This window comes from Sturnira hondurensis, unplaced genomic scaffold (assembly GCF_014824575.4).
Source record: "Sturnira hondurensis isolate 20B ecotype Veracruz unplaced genomic scaffold, ASM1482457v3 Scaffold0021143, whole genome shotgun sequence".
Classification (NCBI taxonomy): Eukaryota; Metazoa; Chordata; class Mammalia; order Chiroptera; family Phyllostomidae; genus Sturnira; species Sturnira hondurensis.
Genome location: NW_028093774.1, coordinates 9525662 through 9551534, shown reverse-complemented (window position 1 = coordinate 9551534; position 25873 = coordinate 9525662). Strand labels below are relative to the sequence as shown.

The following is a 25873-nucleotide window of genomic DNA, read 5'->3' as shown; positions in this document are numbered from 1 at the left end:
ATAAAACACTTGGCACACTTTGACTGATTTCTGGCTGAGGCCCTGGTGTGAGATGCCGCCTGGCCACAGAGCAGCATAGGGTTTTAACCTCAGCACCAGGCACAGCGCGTAGTCAGGGGGCCTGTGCGCGCTCCGTGAGGGATGGCATTTCTTCAGAATACACTGATGAAAAGACAATAGTGTGGGTGTTTTTGCCAAACCTTAGGCATCATACCCTAATAGCATAACAGAGACTTAGTATCTGTTTTGCTAATTTGTGAAAGTAAATGAGGTATCATAAAAATGGAATAGGAAACAATCATCCAACCATCCATCTCTTGATTGAAAATCGACGTGTGTGTGCACAGGCTCACAGGAGCCATGAGGAGGGGCTCTGAGTCACATTGCCAAGGCGCTGTGGGCCACTGCCTGGGGAGGCAGTGACATCTTTGCATGGTGTTTTCATGACCCTTCTATGGGGGTGACAGTGGAATCAGGGTGGGGGTCACTAAGCCAGGGGACTGTTGGCCCCCACATCTCTTAGTTCAACCAGAATAGCTCTGATGTTCGGATTTCCTCTTTTACTTTATTTGAGCTCTGTGCAAGGTTTCAGTGAAGAAGCCAGAGGAGGAGGAGGAAGAAAAGGAAAGGAAAGGAAAGGAAAGGTGGGGGGGGGGAGGAGAGAAACGGGAAACCGCAGCAACGACTGATGGCATGCCAAGTTGATGGGTTCCCCTGGAATGGGAGAAACGGGAAGCAAAGCCCAGGTCCTCCAAGCCTCCCATGTCCTGCCTGCCAGTGACGGAGACGAGGACACTCTCACCCCCCAGGGATAGGCTGAGGCCCTAGTGAGGGGCTGCAGGTGGGTGCCGAGCTCAACGCTGGCCCCCTGACAGTCAGGATTAATAAGTGGCAGCTCCTGTGAATGGTCAGCATCACTGCAGCCCCAATTACGGGTAAACATTTACTAAACCTTGTACTTTCACATTTAAAGGGACCCGATTTAAAGATATATTCATAGGTACTTTGAACGTCTTTATTCCCTTTCACAGCAGACCCTTCCAACCTGTACCACTTCCTCTTCTAAACTGTACGGCAGGCAGGTTAAGAGACAAGAGACCTGCGATGAGCATGCACTCAGTTCCTTCCAGGTGCCTTTTCAGGCTCACTCACCAAGCCCCACCCACAACCAGGCTGACTTCCGTGGTGGGCGTCACCTCTCACCTGTCTGGTTTCCCCCCTGTTGACCAAGAAGTCAGTGTTTCCAGCTCTGGCCACTCACCTGGTTTAGGTACAGATTTCTCACTGCCAAAAACAGTGATGATCAAGCCCTGTCTCTACATCAGAATCGCCTGGGAGCTTTTAAAGCCACAGACCTCGTGCCCCCAGCACTGACACAGTCATTTAGAATAAAGAAGGCAAGCGTCTGGGCTGTTGCTGAAGAACTGGTTTCTGAATGTCTTGCCACCACTGCCCTCCCCGCTTACAGAGATGTGACAGAAAACTGCGTCTTGCTGCGTAACTAAGGATTTGTGTCTCTCTAGCGCGAGGGTCGCAAGGACAAATCAGTACCAGAAACCTCTGTGTTTCTCTTCAGTGATGAGTCCATTTTAATCTTTAATCCATAAAAGGGATCACATTTCTCTCTTTGCCTTGGCTACTAGGAAGCCCAGAGGCAAATTCATGACTGACCGCCCAGCCCTTTAAACCAATACAAAGAAATTACGATATTAATTTTCAATATTAATGTTATTCCCTCACCCTATCTTGGGTTTCCCACTTTCCCCCGCCCCTTTCTCTTGATTTCTGCACACCCTTAAAAAATTTCTGGTTACACTGCAAAGCTGCAAGTTCTTTTTAGAACAAGGTGGGATATTAGACAGAGTAATTAAATGAAGTCACTGACACGCAGCCCCTCACAGAACCACGGCTCTAAAGCAGGTGGTAATGAGCTCCCAAGTAGCGGCCAGGGCTCCAAGGACACTCTGTGGCGTTGGGCTCAACGTCCGCGGCAAGAAACCTTCCTTCCGGCTCTAACTGCCGCAGAACATCTGGAGGCCTACCTGGACCACATGCTAAATGCTCTATCGACCGATCTGTTTTTTTAAAGATTTTATTCATTTTTAGAGAGAGGAGAAGAAAGGGAATATGAGAGGGAGAGAAACATGTATGTGAGAGAGAAACATCAATCAGTTGCCTCTCATACGTGGGGACTGAACCCCTAACCCAGGCACGTGCTCTGATCCAATGGGCGACCTCTCGTTTTACGGGACAAAGTGTGACCAACTGAGCCGCACTGGTCAGGGCTGAAGTGTTTTATGACTATGAAAATATTTGAGACAAATAAAAATGGCTATCCCCATGAAAAACCAGGGACCCAGATATTTGGTTCTGAACCTACTGTCTCTCAGCCCCAGTTAGCATGTCCAAAAGCAGAACTTCACAGATTCTGGTTCTTCAGGAAACACGACAGGCTGGTCTCATGAACCACATGCAAGAAATAACAGATACTAGAAGTCTGTGGCCTTGTGTATCAGACAGTACGAATGAATCGTGTAGAATACCTGAACATTTTTGCAGTTGTTTACACACATACTCTTTTTTTTGAAACCCTGGGGACATGAAATAGCTTGCACGCTATGTCCCCACATGACCTGCCTCTAAGCTTTTAACTGAAGTAACTACCCCAAAACAGCCCAAACGTGATCAAAAAGATTGTTACCGGATACCGAAAAGCTCTCCTGTGTCCATGAGGGGCTTGTTCTGCTGGGTGTGGAGCCAGGCCACACCTGCCACTGCCCGGAGCCTGGGGGGTCCTCGCCCTGTGGCAGCCTGAGCAGAGCCCTGGGCTGCGGGGAAGACCCCTTGTGCTTTAGGGGATGCCATGCATTGTTAAAACACAGAGGGGCTCCCTGTCTATCCTAGCCCTCACTCTGCCACGGACACCAGGAAGGTGGGGACCAGCCAATGGTCTCCGGGAGGGCACAGCTGGGGTGTTTGCGTGTGCGTGGACATTGGCCTGTTCCTGTCACTGCTCTTAGTTACTCCGTCCGTGTAACAATGTCAGGGTACGGGTCACAGGTAGGAGAGAGACAGTAACTATCGGGCACACATACTAGGTGCAAGGAGGAGCCAGCTTCCCTGTTCTCTAATATTTAAGCAGCTGAGAGGGCCTTAAACATGCACCATTTTACATTTACACAGACAGTGCTTGATCTTTGAAAGTCTAAATGAACCATTAATAATAACCTCGTGAATATAAAATATAACTTATTTTACCCTTTTATATGTTTTAGTTGTATAACCAATTCCATATTATTTCGACCAGTATAAAGTGAATTAAAAAGAAAAAACTCAATTTTATGGCTCAAAATAACTACAGTGGACGGTGCGGCGCTGGCCCTCCAGGCTCTGGGTTATGCCCGCATCGGGGTCAGCCTCAGCCGGGCTCTGGGCCGCGGACACCTCTGGGTTGGCCAGAAGCTTTGTTTAGCTTTCTTCGTACCATGGCTCTAGCAGTGCTGTCTTGAACTTCATTTGAAACAATTTTGTTCAATTGTATGCTGACAGCTGCCATATCAGCATACAATTTTTAAAAAACCATCAAAATTGGTGAATTTTTGTGCATCCATTTTAATATTGAAGATGGAAGAAGTATGCAACATTTTTGGCATATTATATTTTCTTATATCCAAGAAAGGTAAAAATGCAGAACAAGATTTGTGCAGTGTGTGTTGGAGAAGGTGCCGTGACTGACTGAATGTGTTAGAAGTGGTTCACGAACTTTCTTGTACTATTGACATTTTGGCCAAATAATTCTTTGCTGTGGGGCTGCCTTATGCACTGGAAGATGTTTAGCAACACCCCTGGCTTCTACCCACTAGAAGCCAATAGCAGGATATAGCTGACATACTCAAAATATCCAAACCAATAATGTTATTGGTAAAAATGTAAAAAATGTGTCTCTTATTTTACAGAAAAAACATAATGGACTTTTTGGCCAGCCAAATATATACATACATAAGCAGTGTGCTGGGGTGAAACCCAGGGCTGGTAGGGGCATTCAATTTCTCAGAAGGAATCTAAAAAGAGCGAGACCCACCAAATGGTTGGGTGGTAGTTTCTAATTATGGGGTGCTTTCTGTGTACCAGGCACTGAGACCTGCCATGTAAACCTCCTCTGAGACCTAGCGTAGTGGGGCCTACCTCCCACTTTACAGATGAAGAAACTGAGGCCTGAAAAGTCACAGCACTGTTAGTGAGCAGAAAAGCTGGACTTCAAGGCCAGGACTGGTCTCGGGGTGAGAAGAAATCCCAGCCTCAACATTACACGGTTTGGGGTGTCTTTTCTTCTTTTCCGTATCTCTGGGCAAACGAAGAAGAAAAAGAGAGTTGACACCAATTTGAATGGACGGCGGGAAGAGAGGTTGGACTGGCCTTGGTAGGGGACTTGGTGTTGCCACCAATTTGCCCTGTGACCCCAAAACAAGCCCTGACTCTCTGAACCCAGCCTCCTTGTCTGTTCTTGGGGGGTGTGGTCAGCTAGGCAGCTAAGCAACTTCCCAGCTCTGAAATTCAGACACTGGTCAGCCCCTGCACAGGCTCATCACATACCAACCAGAGGCCAGGGAGGCCAATGAGACTTGTGGTCTCTGCTGCTGTCGCCAAAATAATGACGACCAATACAGAGGCAATACCATTGAATTACCCCATTCTATGGAAGGACATTAAGCAAGTTCTTTATCTTATTAGCCATGAGGGGATGAGAACAAATTAGAAGAGGGAAACTATGCTAAGAGAAGTAAGAAACACAAGCAGGAAGAGCCTCCCACCATGTAATTTTGTTCCACAGCGTGCCCCGCCTGGCCAAGGGTGTGTACTATCTTGTACTACCACTGAGATGAAAAAAAATGAACCCCTGATGTGGAGTATGAATGCAGACCACACTACTGACACCTCCAAGCCTGTATAAATGACTCCAGGAGACGGAACCATATTCACCGTGCAGGCTCTCGGATTTTTAAGTCAAAATCCGAACACGTGGTCACCTGACCTTCACTAAAAAAGGAAAACATACTGTAACGCTCTCAACTCTTTTAGGAAAGCAAAAACTGACATAACTGAGATTCCCTATGCCCTTGAAAACTGGGAGTATCACAGCCCTCGGCTCTTGGACACTCCAGACAAAACCCATGTCTGAGTAGGCAGAGAATAACGATGCTAAGATTTTTTTAAATTACAACACACTCTTAAGAGATCTGAAAAGTTAAGAGGCAGCATGAGCCACTTAGTATTTACAAAGGACTGATAAATGGAGTTTAATGGAAGGTAACAAAGGCAGTGTGGTTCACTACAGTCACCAAGCTGCCCTTTATACCCACAGGACTCACTTCTTTATGAAGGGAAGTTTGCACCTTGGGACTCCCTTTCTCCATTTTCCCCTCCCCGTACCCTGCTCTGCTTCTTTTTTCATCTCAAAAGTTTTCAAAAACAGTGTTTTCTCTACTAGGAAAATGCTTGCATTGAAATTCCAGACTGAAAGAATAATTTCTAAATCAGTTACTTCACCAACATATTTATCCATCCAGATACGATAATGGAATAAAAAAAAGAACACTTTTGTTTAGGTAAAATTTTAAAGTATATGTGAGTTTCCTATGTGTTTTGGCTAAGATCTTCTCAAAAGTTATTGTTAAAAAGTGTTCACTTTTTCCCTACTTTCATTTATAGTTGCATAAATTCGCCGTAATGTACATTTGTGAACCCAATTCTCTGATTACGAACGCTGGTTAAGGAGAAAACAACAACCCACTCCTGGGAGAGAGTGACATTTCAGTAAACTTTGCCAGTTGGCACCTTCAAAATGGAATCTAAATATCGTATTAACAATATCAATACCAAGGAGGTTCGGCGGCCTTAATAAAGCACGCTTCAATAGTGAAAGAAATCCTTGTTGTTTTGTGTTTCACCCAGCACCGATTTAATAAAACCTATGACACTCTCCTTTAATCATGTCAGAATTCTGAGGTTCAGTCCACGTGCATAATGAAAAACCTGAAATCAGGCAGGCGCAATGTAATTTTTGCTGCTCCAATCAATTTTTAAACTTTTGATGGAAATAACATACTCGGAAAAGCTCAGTGAATGTTCACAATCTACCCAAGCAACCAGCACCCAGATGAACGAGCAGCACCCTGGGAGCCCCCTACCCTCCTCCAGCTGCCATCTTACACCCCAAGGATAGCCACGCCCTTAACTTCTGCGTGCACGCCTTCCCTGTGAGCCCCAGTTGCTGCCCAGCCTGTTGTAGCCACAGAGTGTGGGCTGACATATGATTCCCTTTACTTCTTGAGAGGTAGGTGGTATCCTGATCTTACAGATTATGAAACAGAAGCTCAAGGTGTACTATTTGACCAAGCCAAGAGGCATAAATATGTAAATGAGCATATAACTGTATGTGTACGTAGTTGTGTGTGTGTGTGTGTGTGTGTGTGTGTGTGTGAGTGAGGGGGGGGAGGGGGAGGGGGGTGGAGAGAGAATGAGAATGATTGTCAGAGTCGGATTCAAAGCCAGGTCCTTCTAATGCTAAACTCAGTTCTGTGGCACAGAAGCTATTTCGGGCAATCCCGTTTTCCTCCAAGTTCATTGACTCACATGTCTAACAAACCCCATTTATAGTTAAATGGCCTCATACAGAATAGAACTACCCCACCCCCTGGCTTCCCAGCACACACACTCACACACGCCAGTGGCAGTTTGGAAATGAACCCCATTTTCTTATTTGCAGCCTATTTTCTCCCCTCACTACATTTTGGATTGTGGACAATTTTGAGTCTCATTAGAGGTGTCTTAATTTTAAAAATTAAGTTGGGAACTAGCAAGTGAGATTGAAGAGGCTGCATTTTGGTTCTGAACTGGAATTTCATTACTTGTTAAATTATATGGATTTAGGATGTGATTATTAATCACTTTTTTCCCAAAACAGACTGGGTAATGGAGAAATGCAAAGGCATCCTAGTATCTGAGGCTCTGACACCTCCCCGGCTCCACCGGGACTGACCGGTCAGCCACTCTCCTCACACCTGGCCAGTTCAGCTGCTCACACCTCCTTCCAGGGCCAGCCCCAGCCCCAGCCCCAGCCCCGACCACTGCAATTCAAGTCACCCTGCCCCTGCCCACTGTGATCAGGAGGACACAAGGCACACCGACCATCCTGCAGCAGGTTCCTGTGTTTGTGACTGTCAGCTCTCAGTCCCTCACACTTCCGTACACACCTACGTCAACAGGAGATTTGTGTCATACCTCTCACCCCGAGGCCCCACCACCCAGCCATCGTCTTCTCAGAGTCAATGTTTATCAGCGTCTCCCACAATTCTGCCCAGCATATTTCTGTCATCTTCCCACCTCCTGAATGGGCAGGGTAAGGTAAAGCTGCATGTGACTCTTCCCATCTCCCTCCTTTGCTTTGGAGCCACACCTCACAGGACCCACAGGGCTGCATGTGCACCATCTGTGGCCCGTGCCTTGGGCGTGGGCTTCNACACCTCCTTCCAGGGCCAGCCCCAGCCCCAGCCCCAGCCCCAGCCCCAGCCACAGCCCCGACCACTGCAATTCAAGTCACCCTGCCCCTGCCCACTGTGATCAGGAGGACACAAGGCACACCGACCATCCTGCAGCAGGTTCCTGTGTTTGTGACTGTCAGCTCTCAGTCCCTCACACTTCCGTACACACCTACGTCAACAGGAGATTTGTGTCATACCTCTCACCCCGAGGCCCCACCACCCAGCCATCCTCGTCTTCTCAGAGTCAATGTTTATCAGCATCTCCCACAATTCTGCCCAGCATATTTCTGTCATCTTCCCACCTCCTGAATGGGCAGGGTAAGGTAAAGCTGCATGTGACTCTTCCCATCTCCCTCCTTAGCTTTGGAGCCACACCTCACAGGACCCACAGGGCTGCATGTGCACCATCTGTGGCCCGTGCCTTGGGCGTGGGCTCTGTGAGTTTATGAGCTTGGCTGAATGAGTGCTTTTTATTTTTTTGGCCATTGCTGCAAATATTATGGCACCCTTTTTGTATTAGGGCCTGGAGTAACACTGGGGTTGAGAAATGCAGTTGACCACATTGAACAGTTCGGGGCGGGGGGTGGGGGCGGGGTGGGGCAGACTTACAAGCTGCAGGCCAGCAGCCTAAAATTGCACAAGCAGTGCCCTTCAGGGAAGGCCTCCCTGGCTCCTGACTTCCTCTCCGCACCCCCATCTAAGCCCTCCCACAAGAGCTCCAGCCATCAAGGCTTTTAGTGATCATCCCTGTCGCTAGACTGCAGGCTCCTGTCCCAACGCCTCAAGGGGTACCCAGCACACTGCAGAAAAAAGGAACGTCGGTGAGACGTCTGCACGCAACTCGCTGTTACAGACTGAACTGTGTCCCTTCCAAAATTCACATGTGGAAACCCCAAGGCCCCACTGGACTGAAACTGAACATAAAGACCATTTAAAGAGGCATTTAAGGTCGAAGGAGGCCATAAAGGTGGGGCAGTAGGACTGGTGTCCCATAAAGAGGAGGAGAGACCGGAGGAGCCAGGTACACACAGAAGAGGCCAGGTGTGGACGTGGTGAGAAGATGGCCATCTGCAAGCTACGGAGAGAGCCCCGGGAGAGGTCCAGCTTGCCAACTCCTTGAACTTGGACTTCCAGCCTCCAGAACGGTGAGAAATACACGTCTGGTTGTTTAAGCCACCCAGTCTGTGGTACTCTGTGATGGCAGCCCCAGCTGATCAACATGCTCACCCACCACCCCAGTATCCTGCACTGTAAAGCCGGGACTCTGGGGATCCGCTCCGGCTGCCAAGGGGAGTTCACAAAGGTCCTGCGCTTGGTCGCTCAAAGATAATCCTCAGGAAGGGGAGGTGGCAACCCATTTTCCCTTCCAGCTTTAGCACCAATGAGGCGATTCTAGTTTAGTCCATTTCAGCAATCCCAGCCCTGCCAGTGAAAGTGAATGTCATCACTGACTCAGCCTCTGGGCCTCGGGGAAATCAAGTTGACCGACACCACCATATGCCCTGAAACCTTGGCAGTCCCCTACACCCAAGGGATGGCAGCCATTGCCGCGAAAAGAAACCTGGAAGAGTCTCAAATGGGAAGATCTGCATTCTGGCCTTAGACCTTCCCCCTGCTAGCTACCTATACTTGCACATGCAACCTCACATTTTTGTATCCGTGGCTTTGTTTTTTTAAGTGGCTGTGTACCTTTGTACACAGAAACAAACATTTCCTTTTCCTTTCTTCGGGAACTGACCCTGACTTGCATCTGGAGAACATTCCATCTCCAAATCCTTCCCTGTGCTTCCAAGTGATGTTTCCACCCCCAGGGGAAACTGATCCGCCCCTCTGGCCACAGAGATGGCTCCAGGTGGTCACATGACGCAGACGAGTCTAATTATAGTGATGCTCAGAATATTTTCTGGAAACACTGGGGAACTGTTACACTCAAAGCTGATGTGTGTAGCACAAGAGGTTACAGCCACCTTGTGAATTCCATGTGAGCCTCTCCACGCCTGCGTCCACCAGAGGCAAAGCTGAGCTGGGAGACAGAAAGAATGGGTATTATCATTCCTGGGACCGCTGAAGTCAAGCCACGCCCCTGGCAAGCTCTCCAAGTCATCTTACATTCTTTGAAGTGACAGCCAGACCACTGAGTGGGCCTCTTAGGACAACAGAGAGGTTGGAATTTCACTGACCCACAGAAATCAGCAGTAATATATATTTAGTTTAACTGATGCTATTCATTTAGAGTCTTTATTAGTCAGGATTCTTGGATATACCAAAAAACAAACAAACAACCTCCCCCAAACAAAACAAAACAAACCCCCCAAAATCCAGCTGAGTAAAGCAAAAAGGGGGATTTATGACCTCTTCTAATCCAACCATGGGAAGGACAGCGATGGCGCCCTGTCCTCGTCCCTTTGCCTTTGTGCCTTGTCTGGTGCACTGCTTGGTCACACACGGAAGGCCTTTTAATGCACATCCACCAGAGCTTCCAGAGCCCAAGATAAGAAATACCGGGGTAGAAATCCACCTGGATTGGGTCCTGTGCCTGTCCCTCAAGCAGTCACGAAAGCCAGGGAGCTCCTGTAAGAAGCAGGCACCTCCCATTTGGAATACCTGCTGGAAAGTGGGGGTGAGGGTGGGCAAACGGCAGGCCCCACTGGAGGAAAAGGGTGCCCTGGATGCCCTGAGATGGCTCCTGGCGCCCATGTTAGCCCTGCGACGTGGGCCCACTGCAGCTGCTCAGGTTAGAAAGTGAACACCCCCTCATTGTTTCAACTCCCAACTACGACAAAACTTAAAGAATGAAGTTGCTCAGGGTCTGAGAAATACTACCCACAAAGGATAAACACAGACTCGGCCTTGCTACATGCCAGCAGCTTCCTGTCCCAATGTGCTCACAGTCTTGCTCCGAGTCTAGGAATTGACACTGGGTCACAGTAGCTCTGCTGGCAGATGTCGTTAGGCACGGATCTGTGGTTCTAAGCTCTCAATATAATAATTTGTGTGGAATAAGCACAATGAGCTCATCCTGAAGAGGCCCCATTTAAAAAAAATCAGAGCCCAAAGGGGGCCAGCCCAGGGTGCTACGGGGACCAAGAGGTGGGGGACCAGTTTAGCACGCTCCTTTAAATGACTCTCTCAAGTTCTTTATCACTGCACGTAAGTCTCTCCTTCTCACTCTCCCTCCGTCTCATCTCTGTCTAGAACCTTTGCAAACAGCTCATATTTCGGCTCAGAGGCACAGAAGCGGAGGAAGAAACAGATCAAAAGCCACTGCAGCCCACCCCCAGGGGACCTTTTCTCCCTGGGTCACATTTCTACAAGATCTCAGTCATTCACAAGTACTACCAAGAACAGCTGCTGAGAAGTCAGACGCTGCTCCTTCTGTGGGCACCTCAGCCACACCTTTCAGTTGTCGAGGGAACCATACGACAAACTTGACCTCTTGCAGTTTACAGGTGGATCCTTGTAAGTTTGCTTCTGAAACTGCAATGCAAACAGTTCACTCTGAGTTATGTTTTTAAAAATTCTTCTTCATCTTAAACCTCTTGGCAATTGTATAAAACTATTTCAGCACTTCCTCCTGAGCAGGGGTAAACAGGACTTCCAGCGGAACGACTCTGCAGCTGGGCTAAGAGTGAGCACACTGATGGAAGCCGGCTCTATAGTCCAGCAGGATCGAAGCTCGTTAGTCTCCACATTGCATGACCTCACTCATATAATCTCACAGACAATCAAACACCCCCAACTGCTTTAAATGCTCAACAATTAAACTGTAAGGAAATATTCCTCTGGATGAATTATAATGGATGTAATAATATCAACATCTACCTAACATTATAAAACTCAGATAGACTCAAGTAACAGATTCGTTCTGTTAAGGGGCGGGTTCCTCCCATGACAGACATTAATCTTTGATGAATTGCAGGACTCCCTGTTTTCTCTACCCAGTCTTTAAAACATCTTCAAGCTAGCTGTTCATCAAAGTCATGTGTGGAGACAGAAAGAAATGTGGCGCCTTAATTACTTGAATGAAAGAAGACAACACAAGTATCCATTCCCAAGTTTTTGTCTTGTCATTTGATCATAAAGTGTATTGAAGCACCGTAACAGGATTCTCTCCCACCCCAGTCTGCAATGTGCTTCAGAATATCTAAACATCTAAAGTGGAAAACTGTTTAGACATATTTATGCCATTTTGAACCAACCATTAGTGTGCGTCCAGGTGTTCAACCTTGAGCACGAAAATCGCCTCGGGCCTTACTTTTCCCATCTACAAAATGGAAGTAGCAGTACCTACTGTGTAAGGCTCATAGAAGAATAACGTCAAGAATAGATACAGCTGGACACAATAGGTCACATCCGGTACGATTCCACCTCCGTGAAATGTCCGGAGGAGGCAGGCCCACAGAGACAGAGGGCAGGCCAGTGGTTGCTCGCTGAAGTCCCTGGCGCCCTTTCAGTCGCCAGAGCCCACTGGTGGCCGTTCTTCAGCCCCATCCCCCTGGCATCTCTGCCCACGCCCCCTTCTGAAACTCCGTGACCTTCATTCAGTGACCTCCAGCTTCTGACTAAGCTCCTTCTTTGCTGTTGTTGCCATTGTTGGGTACGGTTCCTCTTCCTTTCGTAAATCCGGGTCTTCCCCATGGACCCTCTCCTCTGTTTATTCTGTACCCCTTAAGATTCTCATCTGCTCATGTAATTTCAGTGTCGTTTCTGGATTCACAACTTCCAAAGCTCCCTCTCCACCATTCAACGTCCCCATCCTGAACTCCAGCCTCAGTCTCCACCTCCTGCTGAACGTCACCCTGAAACAGCAGGGTCTGGTCACACACACCCACCCAGCAGGGGCCAGGGTGTCCACAGCAACAGCAGAGCAGACTTTCTGGACATCTGTGACAATCCAATAAGGAGTCACTGTCGGCCATGACAGTTATGTCAATGCTGGGTCAAGGCAGAAGTAATGGGGTACAAAGTGAATGCTCTTGGGAGGGGCCTGAAAGACCCAAAACCACAAGTCTGGACACTAAGATAAGGACTCCATCTTGACACCAATTTGAATAGGACCCCCCACTCCTCATGAGCTATAAGAACTCGGGAGCTACGACCGCCCAGTGCTCGAGCTGGGCTGCACCATGGGTCGTGTTCCAAGCCCTACTGGACCTCCACTCCACCCTTATGTGCAACCTGCATGTGACTCTGTACTGGCCTATTGGGGAGGTCTCCCTTGATAAACCCGGCATTGTGGAAAGACACAAACGTGTGTGAGGGACCCCTTTCCTGGATGTGCCCTTGCTCACGACGGGGCCCAGAGGAAGCTCCCGGGGCCATGTTCCTAGACGAGCTGGCAACGACTCTGACACCCTGCCTCTGTCTCCACTGGATTCTCGAGGAGACGGTTATGACAGCCAGGGGTGGGGGGAGCGGCTGAAATGATGGCCAGACGGGAAGATCCGGGCTATCACCTGATGCCCCGTCAGATTCCACGCCAGGCTGCTGACACACGGCAGCTGGGGCACCTGCAGACTGCGCAAATCTGGAATCCCAAGACAGTGAAGGTCAGAGCTGACCAAACGCTTCTTTTTTTTTAAAATATTTACTTATTTTTAGAGAGAGGGGAAGGGAAGGAGAAAGAGTGGAAGAGAAACATCAATGTGTGGCCGCCTCTCACGTGGTCCCCCACTGGGGACCTGGCCCGCAACCCAGGCATGTGTCCCGACTGGGAATCGAACCAGCGATCCTTTGGTTCACAGGCCCACACTCAATCTACTGAGCCACACCAGCCAGGGCCAAACGCTTCTTTAAAAAGAGCTTTTCCTTATGCCTTTTTAAATAAACTCAAACACATGTTCTCAGTGGCCACCTCAAATGTGGCCGATGAGAAGAGCTGAATAGAACCCCTTGAAACTCACCTGGTGGCAAACAGGACCAGCCAGCTGGCTTTGTGAGTACAGTTACATGAATCACTTCACCAATACCTCCATGCAGAACAATAAGGCAAATGATGCCCAGAGAAAGAGCCCCTCCTAAAATCCAAAGGGCTTCCAGGTCGAAGAGGACAGAAGGCAATTAGTTAGGACTGGGGGGAAAGTGTAGAGAGGGTTCTTTTTCTCCTTTTCATTATTACTTTTTGAAGGGGGGGACTGGTATGCCTGAGGGCAAGAATCAGGAGACTTATGTATGCACCAGGGAGATGCCCTCATTTTCAAAATGGACAAAAGAGTCAGCTTGTGAGGAGGAGATTAGCTCAAAGAAGCCAAAGAGCCTGGGGCTGCGACCAAATGTGAATGGAAGGAGTTAGGGAGGGTGGGTAAACCACTCCACAGAAGGACCCTTATGGAGAGCAGTGCCCGGGACGAGTGACCTGAGGCCTTGGCAGACCTCAGAGTCTGGCAGCGCCATCCTGGTTGACTTGGAGAAGACACACCAGTGGGGCTGGTGGTGAGAGTGGAGTCACGTGAAGAGGAGTTTGGGAGACCCCTCCTTGGGCAGGTTTTGGAACTTTCACCTGGAACACAGGAGCCAGGGTTAATGGCCAGAAACCTTAGGCCCGAAACAGTGTCAAAGGCTAAAATCTTTGCTTTTATGCAGCATTTGTGAGGTGCCAGGCGCTGGACTGGGTGGACATCTGCATGTCCACTTTCCCCTTTCACCGCCACAAAGATTCTGGGAGACATAGCTCACAGCCCCATTTTACAGATGGTCAAGCAGCTGGTGCCCGGAGACGGAGGGATTCGAACCCGGGTTGATGTGGTTTAAAACCTGAGCTCTTCTGCACAGCTTCCCACGCACCTCCTGGGACCTCGAAGGAAGCAGTCCTATTTATGAGAGATCTGAGATAAAGAGGTGTACGACCCGTCTCTCAGATCTACGTTTAAATCCAACAGAACTCGGGCCCCCCCCAGACTTCTGCCCCACCAACTGGACGAGGGAAGTGTTTGGCGGACCCTGGAAACCATGCCCAGAGGACGTTAGCCCCATTTCCCCAAGATTCGCCAAGTGTTGTCAAATAGTACAACTCACTCTGACTGGGAATTTGGCATGGTCTACATGCTTTACTAATACGAATGCATCAAACCCTCACAGAAATCCCTTGAGATGACAAGCACCATGGTCATTATCCCTACAGAAAAGTCAAGCCAGTTGCCCAAGAAGCCCAGAGAGGGTTCGGGTGCAGGTTGCCCAAATTGGTAATAACCCAGGAGACCTCTGAGGATCGTCCTGTTCGAGGACCGGATCCTCAGCTGCCTGCACCACCCTCCTCCCTCTCCTTGGCTGCGTTCGCAGACACAGCTGGCTGAGGGGAGCATTCTTTTTCCACTGGGCTAGAGCTAAGTCTCAAAATCCATCCTGACCTCCTTTTAGGGAAGTTGCTAAAACGAAATAGAACTGGTGCTCCACGGGAAGCCTCTGCCGGCCCTGAGGTCCGCTCCTTAAAGCCCGGGTCAGGCAACGAAGCCTCGGGATGCCATGCAGCTGGCTGGCCCAAGGTCACAAAGTTTACCAAGTGGCAGAATTGGAACTGGACGCCAGGTCCCTGCCCCCCACTCGCAATCCAGTGCACTTTCCACTCCAACGTGTTTCTGATATACTGAGTGCTTGCTCTTGAGACTGTCACAGCCTGGAATGCAGCCAAAGTGAGGGACCGCATAGGTGTCAGCAGTAGAAACGCCAGGCAGAGCTACGGCAGAACATAAGGGCTGTGCAGAGGGTGCGGAACACCACAGTCCTCCCTGGATAGGAAGTACACGAAGCCAACCTAGAACTTGGGAAACTTGCATGCCCCCCAAAGCAAGTCATCTCCTGGCCATCGTCAACCTCGAGCACACTCCCCCCTTGCCCCCAGGGGCAATGCTGTGCTCACTCTCAGGAATGACGTCCACCTGACGGCCTGAGAGTGGCTTCCTTTCCCCTGTTCTCGGGCCTGCCGCGGCGCGACCCTGCTCTGCGCACCGGACACGCCTGGAGGGTCTTCCTTCCGTTTCATCAGCTCCTCTAGTGGGTGGTCAGAAGCGAATGGAAATAAAAATCTGTTATGTGTGTTATGGAATTTGTTTCAATTCCACTGCTGGATCCAACAGAAATGGATTTAATCCTAGTTAGTGGCCCGGTGATGGGGTGACGAGAAAAGGAAGGCAGAGGGAGAAGGGCGCGGAGGGCTGGCAGGGTGTCAGCGGCGGCGCAGTGGCTGCGTCAGCCCATCTCGTACAGGGTGGGGACGGGTGCTCTGCCGGCTGGAAGTGGTGCAGGCAGCAGGCCTGGGCCTCCTGGGAACTCCAGTCTCCTCCCAGCACCTGACACACAGAGGAGGGTAATAAAGAAATGCTTGCCAGTGGGTCACGTGGGTGAGCAGGGAACACCTGCTCAGAGAAGAGCTGGGAGTAAAAGACAGGCGGGAGGTCCAAGTGGTCAGCTGGCCCAGAGCTGTAAAGGCAGCAGCCTGTCCCGGAACAAAACTCCTCAGGGACCCCTGAGGCCCTGGGGCCGAAGAAGGCTAACGGGCACAGGAGACCGGGGCAGCCGGCAGCCACCTCCAGCAGAAGGTACAAATCAAGTAAGAACGGCGATGCCATCTGCAGCCCTGGGACGAAGCCGCTGGGGACCAGACGAAGAAGGGTCAGACCAGGGGTGAGAAACGTGTTTAATGAGGAATCATTGATCATTAAAATAATTCACCTGAGGGTGATGTTTAACGTCACCTCATTTTAAGTTTGACGGGCGAATGAAATGTGTGGGGGTCGGGGGAGGAGAAGGAGGACTAGGGGGTTTGGAAAAGGGAAAAATTATTAAGCCCCTTACCCCTTTAATTAGGAAAATGAGAGACATCATTACTTAATGAAATTAACAATGTCATTTCAAACACATAAAACCCCAAACAGAGACACACAGAGACATGCAGGGGGGACAGTTGGAGACAGCTGTCAGCTGGCCAATCCTGCAAAGCCACACTCCTCTGTTGGCCGGGACCTGGGCCCCTTTAAAACAATGGGTCTGGCCCCTTCCGGCACGTTGCTGGGTCTCTACAGGACAAGCGCTGAAGTGCTCTCTAGCTGACGAGAACTGCTCACATTCTAAAATTGTCTCTAGCAGCCTAAATGGCCTTTACAATAAATGCTGTGAATTGATGAAACGACCAATTATGTTAACTACCCATGCCTAGTGTAATCCAAACCAAATCTTACCCCATTATCCTCAAAACTGCGAGGTGATTCAGCAGGCCCTCTTGCCAGCGATTCTGCAAGAACCAAAACACAGTCCGCCCTCGAGGAGGACCCTGAGTGCTCCCAGTTAATTCTTGCAACTGGTTTTTATGCTGGAAAAAAAATAACTGTACTACGTTTCTGCTCCACAGCGTGTACACCAAACAACCGCCAGACAACGCTGTAACCATCATGTCATTTTGCTCCACTCATTGTAGAGTTTAACTTCCATGTATTCCTCTTCAGATACCCCATTATTCCATTTAAGCAACTCCTGGGGTGTATGCTGTCATTAGCCCAAAGTGTCCCTGACGCGCTCACTCCCCGCACCTCCCCCAGGGGTCCCTATGGCTCGGCTCCTGTGACCCTCTCCTGCCTGCATACTCCTGCTGTTTCCACTCCTGGCGATGCCTTTTCCCATTTCCACAGCCCCCATCTACCTAGTTTTCAAAGCCTTACTCAAGTGTCAACTCTCGCCAAAAGGGACCCTAGGCTCCCAATCCTCCTGACACACACACGAGTCTGTCCTGCAGGCATTGTGACAGGTCTGCTTTCTTTGTGGCTCCTACATTCTGGCAAGCTCAGCCCGAGCCCGTGCCCCCCAGCACTGTCTCCCTGTGCAGCTGGGGCAGCCGGCTCTGCTTCTGAGGCTGATGGTCCCTGGGCCTGTGTCACCTGGAGTGACCAAGTTTCATCTTCTATCCCATTTCTAGGAACTGGGCTCTTTAGGGGGTCCCGCGTCCGGTGGCTGGAACCTATTAGCAGAGTTTGATCTCTAGACAAGTGTCCTTCTGCTTGCTACAGGAAAAAAGAAAGTATATATGCGTATTTTTTAAATGTCAAGTGTAAAGATGCAAAAGTGAGCCTTAAGACAGGTAACGCCTTAATGACCTCACCCTTCCGCTGGTATGACAGGGTGACCCCCTTCTTCACACACCTGTATCTTTTTATAAAAGTTTTGCTTGTGGGCTTGAGTGAGTCATTGATGAGCCAGTACCACCCACCAAAGGAACACAAAGATACTGACTTGAAAGGCACACACATAGTTTGAAAAAATCTTGTCACGGTAAAAGTGTCCAAGAACTTAATATAGAGACCCAGAAAATGAAAAAACTGTCACTGATAAAAAGTTCACAAATCCCTGCAAAGGCCCAGAAGTCTCTCCAAACTCCTTTTGAGTTTCCCATGTACGAAGAGACAAATGGGTGGCAGTGAACTGGACGTGGGTTCAACCAGCATCTGACATCCATGATAACGCCATTGTCAAGGCCTAGAGTCATCACAACCATTAACTCTCCTGGGAAGGGGCAAAGGTCTCCCACCCGTGAGATGAGACCCTCACAGCAAAATCACTCAACCTCAGAAAACTTATCAGTGATTTCCCTCATGCTGTTGCCTGAAATAACCCAAAAGTAATATATTTAGAGTAAATCTTAGCCAATGTGAAATTTAATGAGTAAAAATCGTATAGGATAATGGATTAATAGAATCTAATCTTCCAATCTAAGTAAATAAAATCCCTTTTCTGAAAACAGTCCAAACCCAGAGGATATTCACGGCTGCAGATCTACAGGCAAACTACGGGCGCACACAGCTCTGAAATGTGCTTGAAGGAGGCCAAAGGCTTACTATACACCACGCTCCACATACCTGTCTGAAGGGAGAAGAGAATAGATTTTTTAAAAATTATGTATGAATTTTTGCAAGTTGAGGGAGTTCCTTTTTTTCTTAAACACTGATGATGCCTATAGTGGTCATTAAAATTAAAATTAAACTTCCTTGCCTAAATGTCACCCTGTGCCAAGCAAAAATGCAAAGAAATCCTTCAGCCCCCGATTTCACAAGCTAGGAGAATGACGGTGTGCGGCTGTGCCGCCAATAAAACAGCACAAAGCTGTGCCGGCTCTCGCAGCTGTCTGAGCCACTCCGGAGCCCTGAAGGCGAATGCCTTGAGAAGTCACTTTTCTCAGCCACATTTATAAAATTCTACTCTTTTCACATCCACTCCATCCTTTAGCATGTACTTGAGACGCTTAAACCCACCAAACAGCTCCGAACCAGCCAAATGCACCGGAGCCCCCCACCATAGGCTCCGTGCAGTTCTAAAGCCCTGCTACAACCACATCCACCTGCTGGTGGCCAGCTGGGTCACCCCAACACCTGGCGGATCCACATAGGCTGGCGGGGACCAGAACCTGGAAGGCCCGCCAATTCCAGCTCATATATACAACAGGTACTCAAAACAGCAATAAGCCCAAAGTAAATTCTAAAAGTATTTAGCATGTATCTTATTGCTATTTTTTAGCCGCTTATTATGCTTTCATTTTGGCTACTTCCAAAGAAACTTCATGGCAACAGCGGAGAGGAAAGACAGTTCGAATTCCTTGAGCACACGGCATAGGCACTTGGGCAGAGCAGCTGACCAGGAGCTGAAGGACAGGAAGGATGTCCCCCTGCACGGGATGCTTTGTAGGGACATGGGAAGGGTGTCTGAACTCTGAGCCTCCGAACAAGCCTACAGTCACCCTTCCAGGCACACACGGAAGTGACATGCCAGCCAGGAACCAGGAGCCTTCCATGGGGACCAAAGTGCCCGAACACCCAAAACAACCCTCACCAGCCCAGGCACTGAAGATACGCAACGGGGTTTGTTTTTAACCAGCCCAGGTCACGATACTGTCACATCCCAACGGCTACGTAATTCTTACTTCGCCAAAGCAAACCAAACACTTCTGGAACGTGACCAGTAACGACAGACCAGAGGAGCAGCCCTGGCTTCAGATGAACAATTCAGAGCAACCAGGAGAGGGTGAAATAGAGACAACTGGGCAAACAGACCCAGCCCACAACAGTCGCACTTCTCCGCAGAGCAGAATACTTCTGATCCACACTGAGCACAGAGGAGTCTTGAGAGGGGTGAGGTGGAGAGGTGCTTCGAGAGACTTACCTTGGAGAAGGGCTCCATTTCTCTTGAAGAAGGTGCTGCCCGGCCAGAGGGGTGGGCCTGATGTGCTGCAAGAGAAGAAAGAGACAGCGGCGTGAGGGCCAGCTCATTACCCGCCCGTGGTCCCAACAGCCCTTCCTCCAACGATGTCCCTTCACGCGGCCTCAGAACACGCTCCCCCACATGCCTCACTGTACCCTCTGAAAATGCATCTTCAATACCATCCGTTACACTTCATGATGGATGGGCTTCACATTTCACAGAACCAGTCCATGCAGGTGACCTACCATCTTGACCCTGCTCCCGCCTGGGAGCTGAAATCATTTGCAGGTAAACAAAATGGTAAGTTCCCACAGTTCAACGTCATGGCCGACAAGTTTTGCTAACTTGTTCATCATTTTATGATTTTATGTGGCAGAGAACTCCCAGCCATGTCTGAGAGCGGGTGTTTTCCAATACTTCCTGGTGCCACTTGCCTATGAAGAAACACAAACTTGCCTTTCTTAGCTTTTCTACCGTCTAATCCTTAGTATACAGACGTGACCTTGATCGACGCTTTCCCTCCCCCATCTTCTTGTTTTGTATCCTGCTTTCAATTGCTTGGCTTAAAATGTTGCACTCCAAACCCTATAAAACATTTTGCAAATGTTACCACCCACGGTCTGGTAAGAAGAGAGGCAAGATAATAAGGAAGATCAATATATCACAAAGACACTTCACTGCATTTCCAGACAAGCATTTTCACTGTTTTAAAACACCCAGTGAAAAACTTTATAACCAAGCCTGCCTTAGTAAAACATCCTTGGAGTGGAAAGTAGGTTATCCTCAATCAAGCGTTGCTTTAGATTAATGTTAGGAAGCCCTTAGTCAAAAATGCTACATCCAGCTTCAGAGGCAGTAAAAACTATTTTCGCCAAAACAGCCCATGGAAAATGATACCGGTTAATGCATTATCAATCACCTTCAACATTAAAAAAAAAATCTGAAAAACTCATTTGTAAATTTGGCTGCTGGAAACAGGCTTGGAGAAGGAGAACACGAAATCCGAAGGACTCGACCATAAAGCTTCACCCGTCACCCAGGGTCTCTAGTAATGCAATATGTTAACAAAAGGAGAGAGGCCAGTGACCAAAGGGTCACCACCAGAGGCACAAACAGCACAGCAGGTAGAGGGACACGGTACATGACTGGGAAGGAGCAGAGACAAGAGCTACAGTGTGAAAAAAAAAAAAAACCTATTCAACATTGATGTCAAATGTGCTACAAAACACACTGTGAACTGTGCTGTAAACGAACCCTTTGTTTTATTTTGTTTCGCACTCTCCGTCCTCGGCGTGAGCAGGAATAATGCACCTCAGCGACGGTTTTTCCTGTGGCCCCGATTCTGCACTCTGGCAGCCGTGGCCTCTGAGTGGCCAGGAGTTGCCTGGACCACAGGAGGTCTGGCTGGGGCTGCGGGCTCCGGGATGATGGTAGCAGGCTGATTTCTCTCCCACCTTACTCCTGTCCCATTCCACTGAGGCTTTTAAAGGCTCCAAGTTGCATGCAGAATAATGCGCATTAAAATGCTTAAGATTGCCTTTTTTACACAACCCCAGCTAGCTCCTGGGATTTTACCATCTTGTTTTTGTAAGAAAACAGGAAACAACAAGCTGGCTGTTGTTAATACCAAATCACCTGATTTCTAAAGATATTTAAGAACTGAGGACTTCATTACAGAAGAGTCGGTGCTTCAGAGAATTCCATAATTGAGGATTACTGCAGGAGTCTGCACACCCAGTTTACTTCCATCCAAATCTCCTCTTTATCCTGACCTTGATTTGGCTGAAAACGGAGCAGATGCCAGCAAAGGAGTAAATGGAGGACTGAGGACAGGAAAATCCGGTGGCTTAGATCAGGAAAATTCTCTATGTGATAGAAATCGACTTCAAGATTCTGACAACACCCTTTTAATGCACCCAATGTCGCTGACCACTATTTCGGACTCCCTGCTGTGCTGCCCGTGTGATCCGTGCTCTCCTCGGGGAGCAGTGTGGACTGGGCACCCACCTGCTCTTCCCCGGCCCCCACTCCGACTGCCGAATTCACCGAGGTCTCTTTCTGACTGCAGCTAGGCTGGTTCCTGCTGTGCTGGGTACAAAACGTCTGAGCTCATTGGTCCCATATTCTACACTCTTTTTTTTTTTCTGATGGTCTCTCAAAATGGTGTCATCTAACTATTAGTAGAACCGCGCTTGGTGTTAAGAAGGGCACAGGAGGTGAGGCAGGGGGGATTAAAAGCCCTATTTGGGGGCCTCTAGGAACTTACTGACATACTTATCTAACTCCAACTCTCTATGATTCTATCTAAAGAGAGGAAAAAAATGCCTATAGACAGGTCAAGGTCAACGGTTATGGTCCTAGTGGCTGCAGGCTGGAGAGGATGCAAACTGACCCCCCCCCCCACAATGTGGAGATGTTCCGGGCTGATTGTGCTTCCAAGTCTGCTTGAAAACATGATATGAAGTTAGTTTAAAGTGTATACCCACCCCAGTCACCCAGAGAATCCGCTGTGATCCAGGCTGGTGTCGGGGAACCTGAGGTCACCCTAGAAACCATCCACTTGCGCAGCAAATCATCAGGAGAGGAGGGTGAGGGACCCTCCACACTCGGTCACTTAAGTGCTGGTGACTTGCAAATGGTCACTGCCGTGAGAAATGGCCCCCAGGACCCCCGTCCATCTACCAAAGTGGGTTTCATTACCATACAATGGTGCTCCCATGACTTGAAGGTGGGACAGCAAATTCCCATTCACAGAGGACAGCGATCAGCGCTTTTCCATGGACCCCTCCAATCCGGTGGGTAGGGAGGCAGGGCAGGACCCATCTTCCCCATTCTATACCCAAGGAGATGGGGGCTCTGAGAGGTGAAGGGACTCGCCCAGGTCATCTACTGATCAGCCCGAGGCCAGACCAGGGCTTCTGGGGCAGCGCACTGCCCGACGCACCCCGACACCCCAACACCCATCAACACCCCGACTCGATCTCCTCTCTTCCAGTCTCCTCGTACTAACCTCCCAGCTACCCTTCTCCATGGAAGAAGGCCACGGGTGGTAGTTCACGAGGAACCTCTGTGAGGCAGAATCCCAGGCTAGAAAAAGCAACCGGGCGAACCACATGCGAAACACAGACACGTGGGTGCCTCTTAGCAGAAACGACACAGTGCCGGTGTCACAAATGTCTCATTTCAATAGCGTTCTCATAAAATCCCATGACCTTCAGCAGCTGTAAGTGTAACCCACTTTTCAGCAAAGGAAGCCAACCAACAGGTTCACGGGGCCTCACCTGACAGAGAGGCAGTTTGAGAACTGGCATTTGAGGACATCGATCCTGCTGATCATTACGACCAGAGCTGAGCCAGCAAATCCCAAGAGAGGAGTGATATCGTCCAGAACAGCGTGCCCAGTGCCAGGCAGAAACTCGCCCTGCGCCCTCACCCCCCGCACCTCCCAACCTCAGCTGTGTTCCTTCGAACTCCCAGGGGGACACTGTGAGTCAACGGGCTGTTGGGTCCCAAGGTGGCTCTGGGCATAATGATGTGACCTGTCATGTGCTTTCTTCTCTACACCCACAAGCTTTTGTTGTCGTGAGACCAGCTGGGTTGTAACCAAGACCCTGGGGGGTGCTGGCACCACACCCACCTCTGCTCACCAGCCTGGACCTTCGGTAAGGCTAAGGCTAACGAAAACCAAATCAAGAAAAGTAGTTTTTCCTAAGAAACCAGGTGCCAAGTGGGAACTGGTGTATCTAAAGACGCAACAAGATGCTGGAACATGGATGAGCCCCACGGACAGTGCACTAAGTAAAACACGCCCGGCACAGAAGGGCAGATACCACACGATTCCACTCCCAATAGATCCCCGAAACAGTCAGACTTGCAGAGACAGGAAGCAGAATGGCAGTTTCCAGAGGCTGGAGGGAGCAGGGACTGGGGAGTTATTGTGTAATGGGGTCAGGGCCTCAGTTTTGCAAGGAAGACAAGAGTTCCAGACACTGGTTACACGGCTCTGTGAATGTGTGGGGCTGGCCAGAGAGTTCGTTAGCTTTTCTTCTGTACAACAGATCTAGGGGCACTTCCCTGTCTTTGACTTCATTTGAAACAATTTTGTTAGATTCTATTGTGGCAGCTGTCATATCAGCGTGCACTAAAAAACCCCATAAAAATTAGTGAATTTTGGTGTAGCCATTTTAACACTGTGGGTGGAAGATACACAACATTTTCGGTGTATTACGCTTTATTATTTCCAGAAAGGTAATCGCACAACTGAAATGCAAAAAAAATTCTGTGCAGTATATGGAGAAGGTGCTATGATTGATCGAACATGTCAAAGTGGTTTGCGAAGTTTCTTGGTACTATTGATATTTTGGCCAAATAATTCTTTGCTGTGGGGCTGTCTTATGCATTGGAAGCTGTTTAGCAGGACCCCTGGCCTATTTCCACTAGAAGCCAATAGCAAGAGAGAGCCAACATACTCAAAAGGTCCAAATCAATAAAGTTATTGGTGAAAATGAAAAAACGTATCTCTTATTTTATGGACAAAAACATAACGAACATTTTAGCCAGCCCAATACTAACACTATGAACCATACAACAGTTAGGACAACTAACTGTAAAACAGTTAAGACGCTGTATCGTATGTTCCGCGTATCTTACCACAATTAAACATTTTTTAAATGCAAAATGAGAGAAAGGATTAATACAGAACAGACTCGGAAAGAAATGAATCAAAGTCTAAAGTGTTTGAGGCAGTGAAGAAGGAACCTTCGTGTTGAGTTTCTGAATGGCCCCAGCAGCTGGTGTCTCTGCCAGGATGCTCCACCGCACACGGGATGCAGGGAGCACAGACCAGCCGTGAAAAGGGACCGGCCCGTCATAACCCAGTTCTTACAGAAGCCGAGCTTGCTTGCTACACTTTGGGTAACTGAGCAGACTCCTGTCATTAACACTGGAAACAGCATGTGAAGGCGATCCCTTTGAACGGGACACGTCTACCACCAGGCTTCGTTACAACTGTCTTCCCCGAGCAGTTGCAATGAAGGGACATTCCTGAAAAAGGAAAAGTACTTGGAATTCTATTGCTTTAATTCGAACTGCGGATTAATCACTAGGACATAACAGAAAAACAAATATGAACTATGCCACACACTAACCCAGACCACTGGGGTGAAGGACGCCGGTCGCAGAGGTTTGGAATTTAGGAATCAGCGAGGTCTGACAGAGACATGTGTGGTGAGGTGGTCTCCAGTTTCACAAAATATCGTTCACAAGGTGAGGAGCATCACTACAGAGCACAGCTGCGAGTTCGGAGTTCACAGGCACACTTTTTAAACTTTCTAAATAATAAAACTGGAGTGCGTTGGCATTCAAAGGGATCTCAGTGGCCACATGGTCCCATCCAAAGCACGGCTGGAACAGCCAAAGATGTGGACTCAGGGGATCTGTCTGTGCAAAACGCAGGCTGAAAAGCTTTCAACATGTCAGAGTCTGAGTTCTATGCTGCAAACTGGAGGCCATGAGGGCCTCTATGTGTGGTATTGAAACGGGCTGATGCACTGCAAGAGGCCCCTCTGCAAACTGCAGGAAACCGGTGGTAGTCTTGACTACAAGACTGAGGTTCAGACGCATACTGCCGCCTACACCCTGTGGGTCCGGTCTGGCTATCTTTGTGGCGGATGAGGCAACCGCACGCACCTCTACCTTCCTCTTTTCTCCGAGGATGCTCTGACATCATCTCGTTGCAAATGGTCCTCAGTCCAAAGCTGCACTGACCAGTTTCAAAATATCAACGGGCAAGGAGAAGCAGCTTCACAGGTGCTACCTGGTCAAGACTTTAAAAAACGGTAATGCCACATAGAATCCTGCGTGGATCCAAACTGGCAAGCCTGCCCCCAGTGACCTTTCAGGGTCGCACAGTCACAGGCTGACAACGGTTGGGGAGGCATCACTGAAGCAAGCAGACAACGGCCCTTCAGCACCACAAACACCACCTCTGAGAGTGAGTGTGGCAAGATCAGCCTGAGAGCAAAATGTGGAGGATGACAAGGAAAGGAATCAATCGCTTTGTTACCTCGGTCAGAGGTTAAAAGCTGGAGACTCATCCTGGCTCCCATGGGATCAACCTGACACGGCTCTTGTGTGCCCATCACAGCCAAGGCCAT

The 25873-nt window shown here is 49.0% G+C and overlaps 1 protein-coding gene across 5 annotated transcripts in view; it reads right to left on the bottom strand.

The window, feature by feature from the left end:
* The window catches only part of FOXN3 (forkhead box N3), a 349090-nt gene that overhangs the window by 82134 nt on the left and 241083 nt on the right, over window positions 1–25873 (bottom strand). For all 5 annotated transcript variants that reach the window (XM_037031360.1, XM_037031361.1, XM_037031359.1 and 2 more), the window contains one exon: window positions 19680–19744. In XM_037031360.1, coding sequence (XP_036887255.1) covers window positions 19680–19744 — 65 coding nt within the window. The remainder of the gene's footprint in view (window positions 1–19679; window positions 19745–25873) is intronic.